The 18,043-nt window shown below is 41.8% G+C and overlaps 2 protein-coding genes across 2 annotated transcripts; one reads left to right on the top strand and one right to left on the bottom strand.

Annotated features, from left to right (window-relative positions):
• The first annotated feature begins 1,303 nt into the window (after positions 1 to 1,303).
• Positions 1,304 to 8,266, top strand: gnao1b (guanine nucleotide binding protein (G protein), alpha activating activity polypeptide O, b). The gene is made up of 8 exons (XM_062386437.1): positions 1,304 to 1,653; positions 1,814 to 1,856; positions 4,606 to 4,747; positions 5,062 to 5,222; positions 5,311 to 5,439; positions 5,555 to 5,684; positions 6,288 to 6,441; positions 6,544 to 8,266. The coding sequence occupies exons 1-8, from the start codon at positions 1,536 to 1,538 to the stop codon at positions 6,729 to 6,731; spliced, it is 1,065 nt and encodes a 354-aa protein (XP_062242421.1). The 5' UTR covers positions 1,304 to 1,535; the 3' UTR covers positions 6,732 to 8,266.
• Positions 8,267 to 8,373: 107 nt separating this feature from the next.
• cog4 (component of oligomeric golgi complex 4) lies at positions 8,374 to 18,030 on the bottom strand. The gene is made up of 19 exons (XM_062386424.1): positions 17,693 to 18,030; positions 16,492 to 16,574; positions 16,251 to 16,365; positions 15,927 to 16,101; positions 15,470 to 15,663; positions 14,660 to 14,765; positions 14,403 to 14,560; positions 13,968 to 14,026; positions 13,755 to 13,879; positions 13,530 to 13,648; positions 13,060 to 13,226; positions 12,440 to 12,605; positions 11,026 to 11,088; positions 10,797 to 10,910; positions 10,147 to 10,239; positions 9,983 to 10,066; positions 9,788 to 9,889; positions 9,364 to 9,492; positions 8,374 to 9,271 (listed from the first exon to the last, which is right to left on the bottom strand). The coding sequence occupies exons 1-19, from the start codon at positions 17,825 to 17,827 to the stop codon at positions 9,137 to 9,139; spliced, it is 2,322 nt and encodes a 773-aa protein (XP_062242408.1). The 5' UTR covers positions 17,828 to 18,030; the 3' UTR covers positions 8,374 to 9,136.
• Positions 18,031 to 18,043: the final 13 nt, after the last annotated feature.

Genomic DNA, 18,043 nt, shown 5'->3' with positions numbered 1-18,043 from the left:
TTAATATAAGGATAGTAAATGTTGCAAATGTAGCATGGTTAATAAAGGACATTTTGGAAATGTAGTCTAGTAAATGCAGTTAATGTTAATGTAGTAAATATTGTAAAAGCAGGATAGTACATTTTGTAAATGTTGTAAATTTATGCTATTTAACTATTGTAAATATAGACTTGTCAATGTAGGAAATGCAGGCTAATTCATGTAGGAAATTTAGGCTAGTAAATGTAAATGTTGTAAATTAGTTAGATAATGTAAATACAGGCTATTGAACATATTAAAATTTGTAAATGTGGTAAATCTAGTTGAGGTTATTAAGGTATACTCACTCGGGAGGGGGAAAAACTCCTCTGAACTGCAATAACGCCATCAAACTAGCACCCTGACATACTTTTGCATATTTGCACTTCTGTTGTTTTATTTTCTCCTCAGCTGTTCATATATATTTAGATATACATAAAGTATTTCCTATTTTGATATTCTATTTTATACTATTTCTCTTATTTTATTGTATAGTGTGTAATTAGTACCATTGTTAGAAGAGAGCCTGAGACTCAAGCATTTCACTGCCAGCGATTGCTTAATGTTATTGTTGTGCATTTGACAAATAAAAAATCTTGAATCTTGAATCTTGAAATGTTGTTAATGTCATAAACGTAGTAAATGTTTTAAATGTTATGAATGTGGTAAATGCAGTCACGTAAGCCAGTGAATGTTGTACATAAATGTTTTAAAATAGCATAAATGTTGTAAATGTAGTTGTGTACTATGCAGCACTGGTTGTTGACATGATTGAACCTCAGACTTGAAGTAAGGAGTGTGCAGCACTATAGCAACCGCCGCAGCAGACAGAAAAGACAGAACAGACAGAACAGACAGAGCAGACAGAGCAGACAGAACAGACAGGACATCACTTCCACATGAAGTCTGTTTAATGTGAATAATCTTACACAGGCCGTGATTAAACCTCGGCCCTCTGACGTCACACAGATTGTCTGCGGTAGGTGAGTCTCGCGCGGACAGCCGTGCGCCCTGCTCGTGCTCTCGCGCCCCTCCTGCCTTCCTTCGTGAACATATTCGATGAAACCGCTCGCGCTCCCTGTCATCATCATCATCACCATCACCAACATCATCTTCATCATCTTCATCAGCGCCGCCCTTTAGAGAGAGAGAGAGAAATAGAGAGAGAGAGAGAGACAGAGAGAGAGAGAGAGAGAGAGAGAGAGAGAGAGAGAGAGAAAGAAAGAAAGAGAGAGAGAGAGAGAGAGAGAGAGAGAGAGACCCCCTCCCCACCTAACAACAACCCCAGCCCCGCAGGCTCGAGCACAACGACCCCACCCCCCAACCCCCTCAGAGCGAGGGACGGTGCTATACACACTCTCGGAGTCACGGAGGAAGGAGCGTCTGCGGATCCCGGCTCTTCTGCCCTCAATCCGGGCCTAATGCTGTAGCGGACCGCGCGGAGGTAGATACATCGCGCTGACAGAGAGTCGGTGAGGGACCAGAGCGACGACGGGATTGTTCATTCGCCTGGAAACATGGGATGTACACTGAGCGCCGAGGAGCGCGCCGCTCTGGACCGGAGCAAGGCCATCGAGAGGAACCTGAAGGAGGACGGCCAGACGGCCGCCAAGGACGTCAAACTGCTGCTGCTCGGTAAGAGGAGAGCCTCCCGGGCCGAGTGGCCGCGGGGCCGCCGAGCCGCTGGGCTGTGGCTCGGCTCGGTGTGCTGGTGGTGGCTGGGACTGCATGGGGCGGAGGTGCTCTCCGTGGTTCTGATTTCACTGCTCTCACTCTGCCCTCCGTTTCTCCACAGGCGGCGGAGAGTCCGGTAAAAGCACCATCGTCAAACAGATGAAGTGAGTGATTTTGATTTTGATTGTATTTTACCGTTTTTATTTCTATTATATTTTACATCTCTGCGATAGAGGCAGAGTGAAAGGCCCGAGATTGCGCCTCCCCTGTCTGCGCTCAGGCAGGTTGAGCCGCCATGTTTCGAGAGGCCGTAGCCCCGGAGGAGAAGAGCCGGTGGCTCGAGCTTCTCCTGCGGAGCCACAGTGACGCTGGTGCCGAGGCCGCACCGGTGCGTCCCGCAGGGCGCTGTTCACTGCCCTGGGTGCTGAAATGTAGTTAACGAGGGTTTTAGTTGACTACAGGGAGCGAGCGACTGGGGATATGTGGGTGTTGTTCCTCTCTCTCTCTCTCTCCCTCTCTCTCTCTCTCCCTCTCTCTCTCTTCCTCTCTCTGTATGTGTGTGTGTGTATTACAGTGAGGTCACTACAGCTCCATTAGTGAATACCTCTGCTTTTAATCTTAATGGCTTTAAGTGCCCGATATCGCCGGGAGTACTTTGCCTATAAAGCGGATTTACGCAGAAATATGGCTCCTAAACCCGCATCTAAACCTTTCCTCTTTCTAAGCCAAATCACCCTTTGATGTATTTTTTTTTTTTTTTAAATCATTATCGTTGTTTTCTCTAAACCTCTTAGTTAAGTTTCTCGATGTTTCATTCTCGGTCCATTGGATATTTTGTCCCGTCTCAGCCTGCGGTGTGTGTCTGTGCCTCCTGCTTAGCTCAGCCCGGCCTGCAATGCACTGACTGCGCCCTGCCTCCTCCTCCTCCTCCTCCTCCGCCTCCTCCTTTTCTTCCTCCATGCCCTGCTTCCTCCTCTTCCCTTCACCTCATTACCCTCCCCGTGTCTCTGGTTTGTCCATAAGTCAGTGCTCCTTCCTGGAGTCAAGACACTGGAGCTGAAGGGTGTTTACTAACAGTCTGCGTGGTTTGTATTAGCCTCAGCAATCCAGAGATGGATAGGTACATGCTATAGGCCATACAGTTCAGGTATTGAAGGGGATATTTATTAGGCTATGCTCTGCTGTGATTTTTCTGCTCATGATCATCATCTTCATCACATGCTGGTCCAGGGTTTCTTTTATGTAGTCCAGGCCTGGCTGTGGTCGTAAAATTACACGAGTTTCTAGAAGAACCTAGAAAGCCACAAAAGCAACTTTGTAATACATTGTAATATAAATAGTCAAAATGAAGGTAGATTCACATCTGTAAAATGTGAGTTAGATGAATTGAACGAGAGCTAGCTTCATTGAAGAGAGGTGTACTTCTGAGGAGGCTCATCACTTGCAGCTGAAGAAATGTCAGTGGTTTCTATTTTTACACGTTTCAGACTCTGTGATTGGTCAGTTTAAGATTTCATCAAATGCACAGGCTGCTGAGCTGAAATGATTCGTCCATTCAATTAAAAATTGATCTGCAACTACTCCGATCATCCATTAATCATTTGTTTAAGCAGAGGTGGAATAGAAATCCACCAGTTCTGACTTGATTCAACGTGCACATTTACTGGTTGTTTCTCTGGGAGGTTTTGGATTGTCATTCAGTTGAAATGAGCAGATTATGAAACTATAGCATTTTTAACTACTTCTGAAAACGTTTTAAACCAAACATCAAATGGATAAAACATTATACAGATTTATTTATAATGAGTATATTTGTTATTAGCAGTGTTAACTGTGTACTAATATAAAGGTCTTTATTTGGCATGTGAAGCTTATTCACTTATTCCAGATAATTTACATTGTACAATTTAGAAATCTACATTCTCATTAAGGTGTTCCCTCAGGTAAATGTTTAGCAGAGGCGATAAACAACCAGAAAGCTGAATAATCATTTGGCATGAAGGAATAATAGATATAATATTTACTTTTTAACAAAAATGCCCCAAATCAGACTGTTTCTGCTTCTAAAATGTGTTTTTTGTCATATATGAGAGTAAAATAAATATCTATGAGTTTTAGATTTCACCTGCAAATTTAAAACAGGCATTTTCACTATTTTCTGATAATTCTTGGACAAATAGATTCATCAGCAGATTCATCAACATTAAAATACTTTTGCAGTCCGTGGTCATTTAATGGCTTTTGCAGTGTGAAACTACATCTCTACTCGTTTTCCCTTAAGTTTATGTTTTATTTCACTTTTTATGATGATGGTGGAGGTGTTGTTTGATTCACGCCAGGTGGTGGACCTCCTCAATAAAACATAATTTTCATAATGTCCGCTGATGAAGACTTTAAAGGTTAAACCCGTCATCCCTCATTTATTTCCCATCAATCACTCGTCACAAAGGAGGCAAACAGAAACAACAGGGATCTTAGATTTTCATATTCAGGAAGTATGTGACTGATATTTTGTGGATTCAGTGCACGTGAGGTCAGGGCGGATAATTAATGTCAACTACAGTTTAACCATGTGGAAATAAATGTAACAGTAGAGTCTGTTGAAGTGAGATTGATCAATGCTCTGATTGATTCCACTCCTTTGTCCATCATAAGTTATTAATGACTTGAAGTATCACATTGCTGTCCAAGTAGTGATCACAGACCAAGAATATGATACATTTCTGTCCCATCACACACTGACACACTGAAAGATGCACACACACACACACACACACAGTTCAATAATCTGCCTCTACATTTGGAGCTTTTAGTTAGAAAATTCAATTGTTTAGGTCTGGCAGGAGCATATGGACGTGTGTGACTTTTTCTGTTTAGTCTGAGCTTGTGTCTAATATCTGTGTGTGCCTGCAGGATTATCCATGAAGATGGCTTTTCTGGGGATGATGTGAAGCAGTATAAGCCTGTGGTCTACAGCAACACCATCCAGAGCTTGGCAGCCATCCTCCGAGCCATGGACTCACTGGGCATCGAGTTTGGAGACAAGGATAGAAAAGTAAGTCTTACACCTTGACCCCCCCACCCCCTTCCAATGGAAACGTTCCCCTGTGGACAGACTAGAAAGTGAGATTTTATTTATCCAACCTTAAAAGGGTTGATATGTGAGTCTTCAAACAGAAGATTTCAGCAAAGATTAGAAGATGTTGACATGATGGCCCTCACGTGGGGTAGATAAAAAAAAGAATCATTATGTATCGTGAGGTATAAAATAAAGAAAGTCACAATAGCATTACAACAGATTAATTAGGATAAATATACAGATACAATCGTGTTCCTCTTCCCCTGATCTTCTGAAATGTGTTTGTCCAGGCTGATGCCAAGCTGGTGTGTGATGTGGTCAGTCGTATGGAGGACACAGAGCCGTACTCTGCAGAGCTTCTGACAGCAATGACGCGTGTCTGGACCGACGCTGGGACTCAGGAGTGCTTCAACCGTGCCCGTGAATACCAGCTTAACGACTCTGCTCAATAGTGAGTAACCCTAAAAGGATTCCGGTTTTTGCAAAGAGCAGTCTTCTGGCTCTGCAGTCTTGTTGATCTGTCTCTCTGTTGTCACCAGCTACCTGGACAGTCTAGATCGGATCGGGGCACCAGACTATCAGCCCACAGAGCAGGACATCCTGAGAACCCGAGTGAAGACCACTGGTATCGTTGAAACCCACTTCACCTTCAAAAACCTCCATTTCAGGTAATGAACACGGAGTCGTTGTAGCGTCACAGCTTTTTTTTATTGGCATTTAACCCATTCATTAGGGTTCACACGATATCGCCTCTGCATCCACACTGACTTCTTTTTCTTCCAGGCTTTTTGACGTAGGAGGTCAGAGGTCAGAGAGGAAGAAGTGGATCCACTGCTTTGAAGATGTGACGGCCATTATCTTCTGCGTCGCTATGAGCGGATACGACCAGGTGCTCCATGAAGACGAGACTACTGTAAGTGTGACACTGTTGTTCTCTGGTGCACGGATCATAGTGTTTCTCTCTCTACACAAGTTATTAATGTATAACAAATTATTAAAATTAGAGGGCTTCACAATCTGCACCACACCCTCCATCCTACGAGGATCCTACGAGGATGGAGGGTGTGGTGTCTTACGACCTCTTACTGTGAAAAAAAGTTATAGAAAGAACACGAAGAGCAACAGAGGAGGGATTCTTCTGTCAGGACACTACTTCGACTAAACAGGAAAATTAATCTAGGGATTATTTTATTCCTTTATCTAGGATCTATGCAACAACTCAAAAATGATTAGATTAACAATATCAGTACATCTAAACACTGAAATAAACATGTAACAGGTCTTAGACACATTCAAAATCTCATAAAGCTCTTCACCAGCTAATTTTCATGTAGTGTTATGTTTTTGATTTGTGGTTATTATTTTTTCTTAAAGAAATTTAAATTGATTTACAAAAATTTGTTGGAAAGAAAGGGTTTGCGGATAAACCTGTAGCATCATCATCAGTGACATTCAGCAGTCAGTCAAACTGAATTTTGTTCTCCTCTCCTCACTGCTACATTTATTCCTCCTGCAGAACCGCATGCACGAGTCGCTCATGCTCTTCGACTCCATCTGTAACAACAAGTTCTTCATCGACACCTCCATCATCCTCTTCCTCAACAAGAAGGATCTGTTTGCTGAGAAGATCAAGAAGTCCCCACTGACGATCTGTTTTCCAGAATACACAGGTGAGTGAATCCCGTTGTCTATGTTCACTCTGAATCAGAGCACAGTGACGAACACGAATCCTTCATGCTCTCTGGTCTCTTCTCTCCCTCTCTTGTCCCCAGGTGCTAATACTTACGACGATGCTACTGCATATATTCAGGTTCAGTTTGAGAGTAAGAACCGCTCTCCCAATAAGGAGATCTACTGTCACCTGACCTGTGCCACAGACACAGGTAACATCCAGGTAGTGTTTGATGCCGTCACTGACATCATTATTGCAAACAACCTGAGAGGGTGTGGCTTATACTGAGGCCTGGCCAAGCACAGAGGTTGTCATGGAGAGTATGAGGTGTTAATAATGATAATTTTGATGATACTTAAACACATAAAATATGTAATTCTACACGTCCGAATGGACCCAAAGAGCTGCCGTCAGACACCACACTGGATTTATTGCCATGATTTCTCCCCTTTTGTCTCTTTTTTGATTTCCGTACACAACCCCAGTTTTTTGTCATATCAAAATGTGTTTTTTGAGCTGAATGTTTCATGTTTTGTTGATGAACGTGTCAACAACCGGGACAACAACGCAGTCGCAGCTCCAGAGGCCAGAAAATACATCACGAGGGACGGGCACTGTCATTTTTTAAGCACAATGTGGAATATTGTCTCATTCTTTATGTGATGTTTTTTTTTTTTTTTTTATGTACAAGTCTCGAGGCATTGACATCTGCACCACTGAATACAACCTCTGGTGCTCCATTTGAGAGCTGCTGTGTGTATGTGAGTGTGTGTGTGTGTGTGTGTGTGTGTGTGTATGTGTGTGTGAAGGTGGAGATAATGGTTGTGATGTTGGGGAGGTGCTGTACTCGTGGCTGAGGGTTGTGGTTGGAAAGAAGGAGGCTATTTTAACTTACAGGCTGGACAAAGCTCGCCGCTCCTTCGGCCCCACACATGAATGAGCAGCCTGCAGGTCTTCTCTCTTCACTCAAAACATAATGAAAGAGACCATTCTTCTGTTCGGAGTGGCTGTCTATTTCCATTGGCCGCCTATAGAATGCGGATTCGCCTATCAGCCTTTGAAATTGAATAAAGTGGTAAAAAAAAAAAAAAAAGTGTCATATTGCTGCCAACCATCTTGGAACGACAGTGGATTGGTATCACAGCTCACACTATCAACCCTTATTATTTAAGATTTTAAGAAAAGATTTTTATCATCATCGAATGATTTATGTAATTAACCCTCATGCCCGACATGCCTCCTCCTACCTCCTGATATCCCGTGCCACATATTTATTTCCTGTCATGAAAAACCGGGGCACTACGATTATCTGTCTAGGTTCAGAGGGTAGAAAGCAGCTCTCCAACGACATCTTGTTCTCTATGTGGTGCTTTACCCCTTCGATGTGAATCTGTGTAGAAATAGAAGACTGCACAAGGAGAACAATATTATTTAAGGCAGCCTGTCTTGGGAGTTGGGATTTTTTTTAAACTCTTTTCTCCCCTGATCAGTAAACAGGGAACCACTATCCCCTGTCTGTCACGTTTCTCTTCTCACAGAGGAAACTCTCCATTTTCACCCGTGCACCCAGGAATTCCTCCTCCCATGCCTGTATACTCTTCCCTTTCACATATCAGTCCCCATATCCTATCTCCATCTTCACCTTAAAAGCACCGTACTGTATATATATATATTATGATTATACCAGATTTTTTTTTTACTGTGAATGTTTTTGTGCTGCACCCCCATCCTATTCGGTAGTTTATTGGTTGCTCTCATGTGGAATGTTTGTGCTGAGCCAATCGAATGTTGTGTTTACATTAAAGCCACACTTTTCCTAACGAGTCCTGTGTCCTGAGTCTGATTGACAGAGTTTAAACACTAACGCTGACCTGCTTTACTCTGCAGGTGTAACAAGGTTATACTAGGAAATTAGGCTGAACGTTATGAGTATGGAATGCTTCATTTTAATGCTTTATTACCTGGTGAACACAGCTTTGTATTTAGTGTCAGAAACACGCATAAAAGATTGGGAACAGGTCTCGCCTGGCACTAGGGCAGCACTCGGTGAAATGTGGCGGATGGCTGGGATCAGGAGTGCTCCGTTGTGCCTCTCAATTTATTAGGTTAAAAGTTTTTCATCATCACAGACAAGGAGCTATTCATATATTGAATGACTAGGCTGGATCAGCTGTCTGACCTGCTTCTGTCAGTCTAATGGGTATGATGTTCATTACTGCTCTGTTTCACCGACAGCCGCAGAGCTCCACTCCTCAGTCCCAGTGTGTCCTCGTTTCTCAGAGCCAGCCACAGGTTAAAAGGTTCCAACTCCCTCTGACGCACAATTACACACACGCGCTTTTAATTACACATTTAGCAGAATATTCTCATATTTTACAGTTTGCATTAGATCTCCTGCCTCGTAAGCACAAGCTCTGACTCGTCAACAGCTTTAATAGGCACAGACATCAGCTGGGTGTGGGACAGCAGGCAGTTGGAAAACATGACTGAAATCTCCTGGGAAAGAAGAGTGTTTTTGTTTCCTACGTTAAAAAAAAAAAATCAAAATCCCCAGCCATTTGCCCGTGCCCTGCCCAAATCCATTTACAGGATCGTGGATTAAACCTGGATTGTGCAGAGAGCTCTTTAGGGAAATGCTTCAAAAGGTGTGTGCTGCACAACAGTCACTGTTAACAAGCAAACTGGTTCAGGAGTTACAGTCTCAGCCTCTTGATATCTTCACTTCTGAAGTCGGTACGCAGCGCCAGAACCTGCCGCACCTCCGCTGGCGTCAGCCGCCACGTCAGGGGGCCCGAGTTAGAGCCCCAGTAATCCAAGATCTCGGTAACCTGCAGCAGAAACAGGTACAAGTGAGCCAGTGTGAAGCAGATTCTTCAGTCAAGGTAGAACACTGGGTAAAGAGAATTGGTTAATTAATCACCCGCTCCAGGTTGAGGATGGTAGCCATCTGTGTGAGGCGAGCGAACTTATCCCTGATGGTCCAGGTGGTCACGGTGGTGAGGTACGCCACAAGAGACCGAAGCTCTTTATCGAACTGCAGCCCTCCGAGCTACAACAGAAGAATCAACACTGCGTAAAACAACTCAAAATGTTATTTATAGAGTGATGTTTTAATTAAGACTGAGGAGAATGAGAATATATGTTGTGGTCTTCAGTTAAAGCACACAGTTCAAAACAGGATAGGCTAGCAAGTTAAAAGGAGGCACCCTCTCCTGCAGACCTTCCTGGTCTCATTAATAAATCAGGGCTGGAGGCTTTGCATCATGTGATCCAGTGATGTGATGTGATTTGATGTGATGCACAGGGAGCCCTCTGCCACCTGGTGGCTGAGCTCAGCTCCTCACCCTGCTGAATGAGCATTTGAGGACAGTCTTCTCCATCTCTATTGCTATCAAGCTGGTCATGAGGCTGGTGAGGGTGTCGTAACTGACAGGAGAGAGAGCCGTCTGGTGAAAGAGCAAAAAAAGGGTTAAAAATAGCAAAGAAAGGAGCATATTTTCAGAAAATATAAAAAACAGTCGCTCGAACATTACAGTTACCTTGAATTCTGCCATGAGCTGCTCCAAGTTAACGATGAGCTGCTGCACCCAGGGATCATTAGCTTCATAATCATTAAACTCCTCCTGTGAGGAAGAGCAGCAGTTACAGCGACGTGTTTTATCGACCTCTAGTTTATTTGTGTACAGGATTCTGAGATCATTACCTCCTCTACGTTATGCGAGATTGCCAGGAAGCTACTGATCCACGGTTTGACCTGAGGCTTCACTGCTGTGGTGTTTAACTCAGTTAGACCCTCCTGAGAAACAAATAACAGGGAATCAAACTGTGAACTCAGTGGACAAACAGAGTCTCATTGTAACATATGTGGTTCTTCATATTCACACCAAACACTTATTAAAATGGACAGATGCGTTAATGAAATTCAACAAGACTGAACTGTGCATCTGCTAGATTGTAGATAAAAATGGATGCCATGACAGGTCAGCAAAAAGAAGCCAAATCCTCTTGACTTCCCCCTGGTGAGTAAAGGTAAAAAAACCTGCCTACTCCATGTTATTGGAGAGGCAAAACTATGTCAGACAAATTGTCTGGTTATTGGTCAAGTGTGTGTATCTGCAGGACGACACATCGTCTCCACACAAACACTACCACTCCACACTAACAATCAGAATCAGCATAAGATGGCGGCACCTGCATCCTGGGTATTCGAGCTTTGAGGAAGTGGAAAAGGTGTTTGAATGAAATACAAAAAAGTGTTTTCCCCATTCTGCAGCACCTACTGTGTAACACTGAAGTGTGCACGTGTGTGTGTGTGTGTGTGTGTGTGTGTGTGTGTGTGCATGTGCGTCTAACCTGTAACAGATCCTTGAACTTTGTTGATGTGTTGACGAGGTCGGACAAACAGCTTTCAATCTTGGCTTGTTCTCCAGAGAAGCCACCCTGACTGAATAACTTGGAACAGTCGTTCTGCAGAAGAGAACAGAATTTGTAAAAAAATGTATATTTTTGAGCAATGAGCCAAACTATAAACAATGTGATGAATATCAAAAAGGCGGAGTGTTGGTAAAGATTTGTATCTTACCTCCAGATTCCTCTTTAAAGTCGTGATATTCTCACTACACACCTCAACATTATTCAGAGTCACCTGAGATAGAAAGCAACGAAGTTTGGATTAGTTCTTACAACCAGTTTGGTTCATTTAAAAGCTTTGAGAAAACTTGTGTTACTCTTCACTCCCATAGTTTATTCCAGTAATTAGCAGTTCTCTTTTTTAACAGTGTCGGATATTTTACAGCAGCACAGAACTGGTGGGGACACTGAGGCCGACACAACTGACCTGAAGTAATGTAGAAGTCCTATTTCCACTGGTAATAAAGAGTTTTATCTCTTGAATATTTATGACTGCTGTCCTAGAAGCACCACACTCAGAATTAATAACGGTAACTCTTTGTTTTATGGGTCACATATTTAACAACTTGAATAAAATGAGTAGGCACTTAACAGCCACTAAGGCTGTATCCATTTCCTTTATAATCACAATCCAATAGTTAAGGAATTTGCATGATATTATCAAGTAATTTACGGATAAATATCAGCCATGGGGAAACTGTTTTCTGGCATTAACAAAACGATTCATTTTGTAAGAAAGACAAATTGAGATTATTTTCTAATTTCTTTAAAAAAACTACAGAAAAACTTCGAGGAAATTTCCACATTTTTGCTTCAAAGTTAAAACTGGTACATGGCCATAAACCGGATTGTGTCTTTGTTTCATTTGACTTTTCACAAATGGGTTAAAAGGTTTTTGAAGTAGTGTTTCCTTCAGTGGAGAGCCATATTTAAAAAATTTAAGAACTTCTTACATTACTCAAATCAGAGATGGTTATTCATGCATTTTACTCCTCACTTAAATTGCAGCGGCTCTCTTTAAGGACAACCTGCGCAAAAGCCTAAAGATGAATAAGTCCAACACAGCACATAGTCACACACTTTTATACATCATCAGTTTTCTCTCTCAAAGAGAAAACTCAGTTTATAGACACAGGTAACAAGTGATTCCTGCTCTTGGAAACATTTTGGCATTTAAGTGGCAGATTTCCCTTTTTAAGATACACACATAGTATTGTACAAGAGGACTACTCGTGACCCAGGGATTCCAAAAACCTGACACTTAAGTAGTATATGTTGTTTATATAGGAAGTAATATACATATGTTTTGCTTGCTTCAAAGTTCTCAGTACTGAAATGCTGCAGCAAAACCCAGTACAACAAATATTAGGTCTAAAGACCAGAGACATGTTACAATATGTTTTATAGCTTTTCCACTGTATCAAAATCATCACTGTGTTGTGTTGAGTAAATGAGTTAATCCATAAAATGTAGGTTTTGGTGTCATTAAAGACAAATTTTGTTTTACCCTAGACAAACTAACTTTCAAAACAATACTGGGTTCACAAGCATGTGTATATGTGAATGTGACATTTCATGCATCTTACCAGAAACGCAGCCTTAGCGTGTTCAGCGCTCTCAATGCCCATTGTGTTGAACTTGCCCTGTTGCAAGCTGCTCTGCATCAGACTGACCGCGCTGCTGACGCCGCGCTGGATGTCCTGAAGCGTCGTTGCAGGGAAGCCCTGTCTCAGCTTATTGTACAACACCTCCCTGACAGGTGAAGAGACGCGGACAGGGGGAGAATATATGAGCAACCGTTAACATGGAAAAAAAAAAATCAGTCCAATACAACATGTTGTTAATATATTTCTCTTATAATAACACTTCCTACAGTTTTTATTTTGAGTCTTCTCATACACAGCATCATATGACAAAAACATGTAGGTGCTGGAGCCATGTTGTCATATGCGTAAGCTCTATTATAACTGATTTGAATGAGGTCCCTTAGGCTGCGACGGTGTGTAACTGTAGTACCTCTGTGCAGTTTATTTAATCTTTAAATCATTAAATAACAAAGTTGTCCATTTTGTTAGTTAATATCTATGTAATATAGAGATAAAACACTATAATTGTTATAATAATTATCTGTATTAATAGTGAACTATTTGACCCAGCCAAACGTCAGCACTAGAAGCGATTTCCACAGTGAAAGAGTGGTGAGCACCTGAAGTCCGACTCCAGCGCGGAGTTAGCGTGGTTGATCATGGCACACAGGCAGTCGATGCTGGAGCTGGACAAAGCCCTGCTGATGCACTTCTTCACAATGTAGAAACAGTCGTCCACCATACTGGAGGTCAGCTGTCCCTTTTCATACGTATCCATAGCAACAGCCTGAGGAGAAATAAAAAAAAATATTAGAACAGTTTAATACATTCTGATAAGTCACATCTACTCTATTATTACTTGGGAAACTATATATTTATTATGAAAACAATTTTCATGTTATCTACATTTGTGATCTATATTATATATTATATATCTATATATTTTTCAAAGAATCACATGGTTATTTCATTCAAACTTGGTAATTATCAATAAATCACAACTCTCCATCAGAGGCACAGGTGTGTTTTGGTAGTAGATGTACAATCAAATATATAAACATTGAACTATACAAATGACGGAGTAGTTTACCTTGTTTACAGACTCCCTCATGTAATATTCTTCCATTGGAACATAGAAGCAGATCAGCTCCTGCATTGTTGTACTCAGCAGGCAGTGTTTCAACAGCTTCTCCACATTCTGCTGATGTTCTGTTCAAAAATATGAGAAAACAATATAACAATGGAGTCCAGTCATGTGATCTCAGCCTTATGGACTCATCTTTGTTTCAAAAATCACATGCAAGTATAAATCTACCCTGTGTGATGCTCCGAGCGTCTCCAACTTCGAAGTCGGCCATCATGCGGCGTCGTAAAAAGCGCAGGTAGAGCTCTGACCGTGCGTTCATCAGGGTTACCTCTGCCAGCACAGGGTCCAGCTCCCTGTTCATGTGAGACAGAGGAATGAACCAAAACCACACAGAGACAAACATCGAGGGGAATAGAGAATGTTGCTGAAACACTCAAATACCTGGGCTCAATTGTCTCCCCTGGCATGCCCTTCATCATGTTGCTCTGCACAATCTGGAACTACAGGAGGGATTCAAGGTCACAGTTAGTACAGGTATGCAGTTAAAAAAACAATCAGGCTCAGGACCCCCTTTTCTGCATGTTAGCAGTTTTACCATTAAAAGGTGCTTTTTGAAAGATTCTAGTGAACTTGGATATCTTAAAGCAGATTCATAATCATTCACCAGACATCTTTCGTAGTCTGTAGAGCTACACATTCCACAGTAAGGTGTATAAAGAGAGGAGCGGGGGGGGGGGGGGGGGGGTACCCAAAGTGGTATTCAAGTAAACTTAAACTGCATTTAAAGAATAAAGTTTGAAGGATGAGAATAAACAGGATCTTTTAACCGGATAATGGTAGATTGACCTGAATTGGAGGAGCAGATGTCATTCTAACCTTGTTGTGGTATCCTCTCTGCTGGATGAACTTGTCGACTATTTTCTGAGCCTGTTGGTCACATTCCTGCTGGAGGTGAGTGATGAGTGTGTACAAATGCCCTGGACCATAATACGTCTCCACTATAGGCTGATGAGTCTCAATGACACGAGCAATGCCTGTAAACACACACCAGTGCATTAGTCGAGATTGCCCCAGGCAATTAAATGAAAAGAATATACAGAGAAACACAGTTAGTATCAGGTCTGTTTTCTCACCTTCCAACAGCAGCGTCAGTGTGTCTGCAAAGACCAGCAGTGCTCTCTTTTCACCCAGGTCTCCTCCTGTAGCGAGAAGCAGGTTTTCCTCGGCTTTGGAGGCTAGCTGTGTGAAGGAGTGTGAAAAACACAGACAGAATCAAATGGGTATCAAGTGGGTATCAAAACCATGCCCTGTAACATATCTGTGACTATAGCTGAATAAAAGACAAAGATGATTAAGTAACCTAAACATGAATTTTTCCTAATTTCGTTACGAACAGAAACGTGTATTTACAGGATCAGAACAAGCTAAGCATTTAGCTGACACTAAAATATGAGTGTAACATTGCGATTAACTGAAATTACAAGTTTGAATTTACAAGCAACAAACAGGAAAGAGTATGTATGTTTTATGAATAATAACAAAGTCTTAGAGAGCATGTATCGCAACCAAAGCTTCCATTGATCATCAAAATACACATAAACAACCAGGGATCACAGATGTCTGGCATTCAATAAGTGAATTGTGATGAAAAGCGTAAAACGTATATTGCCCTGTTTTGGTGTTAGGAAATCAATGAAAGCATAATGGATCACCAACTAAAACTAAACAATATTCCCATGGCCCCAATTTTCAATATTGTGGACTGGATTTAAAAACCATACAGAACTGGAAAATAAAAAACCTCACGAGAGGTAGTGGGAGAATAAAATCAGACAAGAGACTCTGTAATCACTAGATTTACTCTTTGAGGAATTACAACCAGCAACCGTCTAACCACAAACCTTTCCCACACGTGAGCATGTCTTGTGGAGTTCGCTACTGACCTGACTGCAGAGATATTGACCGAAGCGGGCGAGGCCCTGCTGGTGGAGGCCCAACAGAGGGAAGATCTTGAAAAACCTTTCCACCTGTGCAAGATCAACTGCTGCTACAGCTTCATCCAGCTTCTGAGCAACTATGACCTTCAGCTTCTGCTCGGCCTCCTGCAGCATGACCAAGCTGGCGTCCACAACACTGCCTGTGGAGACATGAGGCTGTCAAGTGATGGAAAAACATATACAGGAATATATTCGACACAGTACAGTAACAAACCATGCACTGAAAATCATTTTTATTTTAATTAGATCTTTGATAGCTTGCAGGAGTCAATAACCGTTTAAAAAGCACTACAGTTTTTCTATTATTATTATGTATAAATTAAAAGTCGATTTTAGAAACATCTTTAGCGCAGCATAAGACTGTATACTGAGCAAGTTTGACAGAAAGGTAGGGGCTTCATACCTTCTTCTCCCTGCCTGCTCAGCTCTATAACTGACTGGTCCAGAGAGAGGTAGCGGTGGATGTGGGCAGCCGCTTGCTCAAAATCTTCGTTACGCAGAGCCGTCTGCACGCCGTCTGTGCAGAACTTCAGGTCGAGGATATCATCAGCACGCTGGATGACATTGTACAGCCGAGTCTAAAGAAAATAAGACATGCTCATTAATGCAGCTCAATGCAACAGTGCTGTAATAACTTGTATGTTGTCATCACTTAGTCCACACAGCCAAGAAACCTATCTTCTTTGAATATCAAATGTAAGCAAACCTCATGAGTGTGTATTTTTACCTTTGCCAGGTCAAGCTGTCGGACTTTGCGGCTCACGTTTTCAGCCAGGCTGCAGGTAAATGTGATCATGCCTGACAGTTGACTGGCGTCTCCTCCGATCAACTGTAGGTTGGGCCTGACATGATAACAAACCACATTTTACACACAACAGATCATTTTTATAAAGCTGATAGATGTTGAAGCTGAAATCAAAGATAATTATGATTTTATGTAGCAACTCTCTAATCTGTACAAACTGTACCCCATCCTCTGCAGTGCCAGCATCTTGGTGTGAATGGACCCCTCTTGACCCACTAGTCTGTCCAGCTCAGCCTCCACCTCTGTCTGTGGTGATCAGAACACAAAACATGTCACAAGTCCCATTAGTTAAGTCTCAAAGAAGATATTGACTATTGATCAATTAAGATCTGAAAGATCTACGCTTTACAGATTAGTTTGGCTGTAAAATAATTTTTTTAATCAACGTAAGGATGCTTTTTATTCAACATTAATTATTCAAAATTCGTATCAGTAAAAGCAGAAAAGTGTCACATTTTATAAACTGGAACAATTAATGTATTCACAACTATTTATTTCAACTACTCTCCCTGAATAAAGTAACTTTTGGGTAGTTTAATATTGAACGTCTTCAATGTCTTAAGTAAAATATTTCAGTGTTCATTGTGCACTTCTTGAAAACTGCTTACCCTTTTTTATATTTATTTTGTGTACTTATTTAATATTTTTAAGTATTTATTTGCACCTTAAATGTTCATACTTTGTGTATTTACTTGTAAAAATACTCTTACATGTTCCAAATACATAAACATTTAATGAATAGCTTTGTGCTGCTCTGTCAATTTGCCTGTTTTTCTAGTAAAAGCTGACTCTGTGTAGAGCACACCTTTGCAAATGTCATTACACATACATCTATCCAAGTCTCATATTTTATAAAATGTTGTGCTTTGAATGTAAATTCCTGAATGTGAATATACAGCTGAAACTGTCAGATAAATACAATGGATTCAAAGGTACAACGTATTCCCCTGAAGTGTAGTGAAGTATTAAGTAAATCAGTACTTGTGTTTGGTAGTGAGGTGTTTCTTTTTGTTGTCATCTTCATAACAGGAGAGCATCATTTAATCATTTAAAGATAAATAAAGAGTCAAAATATGATCCACATCCTGGAACCTCTTCAGGGTGTTTGACAGGTGTTGTGGGGTATTTTGTACCCAGATTATTTGGTGTCACCCCTGTCTTCCGCATTGAGTACAAAACAGTAAGTAGACTCTAACCCTGACCTGCAGGGACTTGATTGTTTCTTTTGGTTTATATATTATTTGTTAAAGTTGTGTCTCTGGTGTTTTGAACCAGCAGCTTCCCGGATGTTTACGTGGAGTGGTGACACGGTGACCGTGTGTACACGTCACCTCACCACCGCTAACAGGTCGTTTGATACGAACCTCCTCCACGCAGAGCTGCTGGTAAACTCCCTCCAGGTCCTCCAGCTCCGTCAGCCCACAGATGGTGTCCATGCTGATGGAGGACACCGGGCCGGAGTCACATCTTTTAGCCGCTAAGGTTCCACTGTCCGCCATCTTCCCTCCACAGCAACACAGAGCCACAGGGAGGCGGTCCCTGAATTTGATCTGTCAGGCAGCGTATAAAGACGAGTCACAGAGAAGGAGACGCTGCTTCTTCTCGCCAAATGTCGGTGAACGCGTCTCCAGGCACTAACTTAATATTTTCTTTAAGCATCGATACCATGAATTCAGATATCACCACTAGAGACAAGCTGTGGCGGCACAGCAGCT

The sequence above is a fragment of the Platichthys flesus genome, chromosome 1 (genome assembly GCF_949316205.1).
Source record: "Platichthys flesus chromosome 1, fPlaFle2.1, whole genome shotgun sequence".
Lineage (NCBI taxonomy): Eukaryota > Metazoa > Chordata > Actinopteri > Pleuronectiformes > Pleuronectidae > Platichthys > Platichthys flesus.
This window is presented reverse-complemented; position numbering and strand designations above follow the sequence as displayed.

Bases quoted from the DNA above. Each gene is read 5' to 3' on its own strand.
- gnao1b (XM_062386437.1), top strand. From the start codon at position 1,536: ATGGGATGTACACTGAGCGCCGAGGAGCGCGCCGCTCTGGACCGGAGC. The intron at 4,748-5,061 runs GTAAGTCTTACA...GTGTTTGTCCAG, and splicing joins TTGGAGACAAGGATAGAAAA to GCTGATGCCAAGCTGGTGTG. The intron at 5,440-5,554 runs GTAATGAACACG...TTTTTCTTCCAG, and splicing joins TTCAAAAACCTCCATTTCAG to GCTTTTTGACGTAGGAGGTC.
- cog4 (XM_062386424.1), bottom strand. From the start codon at position 17,827: ATGGCGGACAGTGGAACCTTAGCGGCTAAAAGATGTGACTCCGGCCCG. The intron at 16,102-16,250 runs GTAAAAATACAC...TATTTTCTTTAG, and splicing joins GACAGCTTGACCTGGCAAAG to ACTCGGCTGTACAATGTCAT. The intron at 9,493-9,787 runs GTGAGGAGCTGA...CTTCTGTTGTAG, and splicing joins TCAAATGCTCATTCAGCAGG to CTCGGAGGGCTGCAGTTCGA.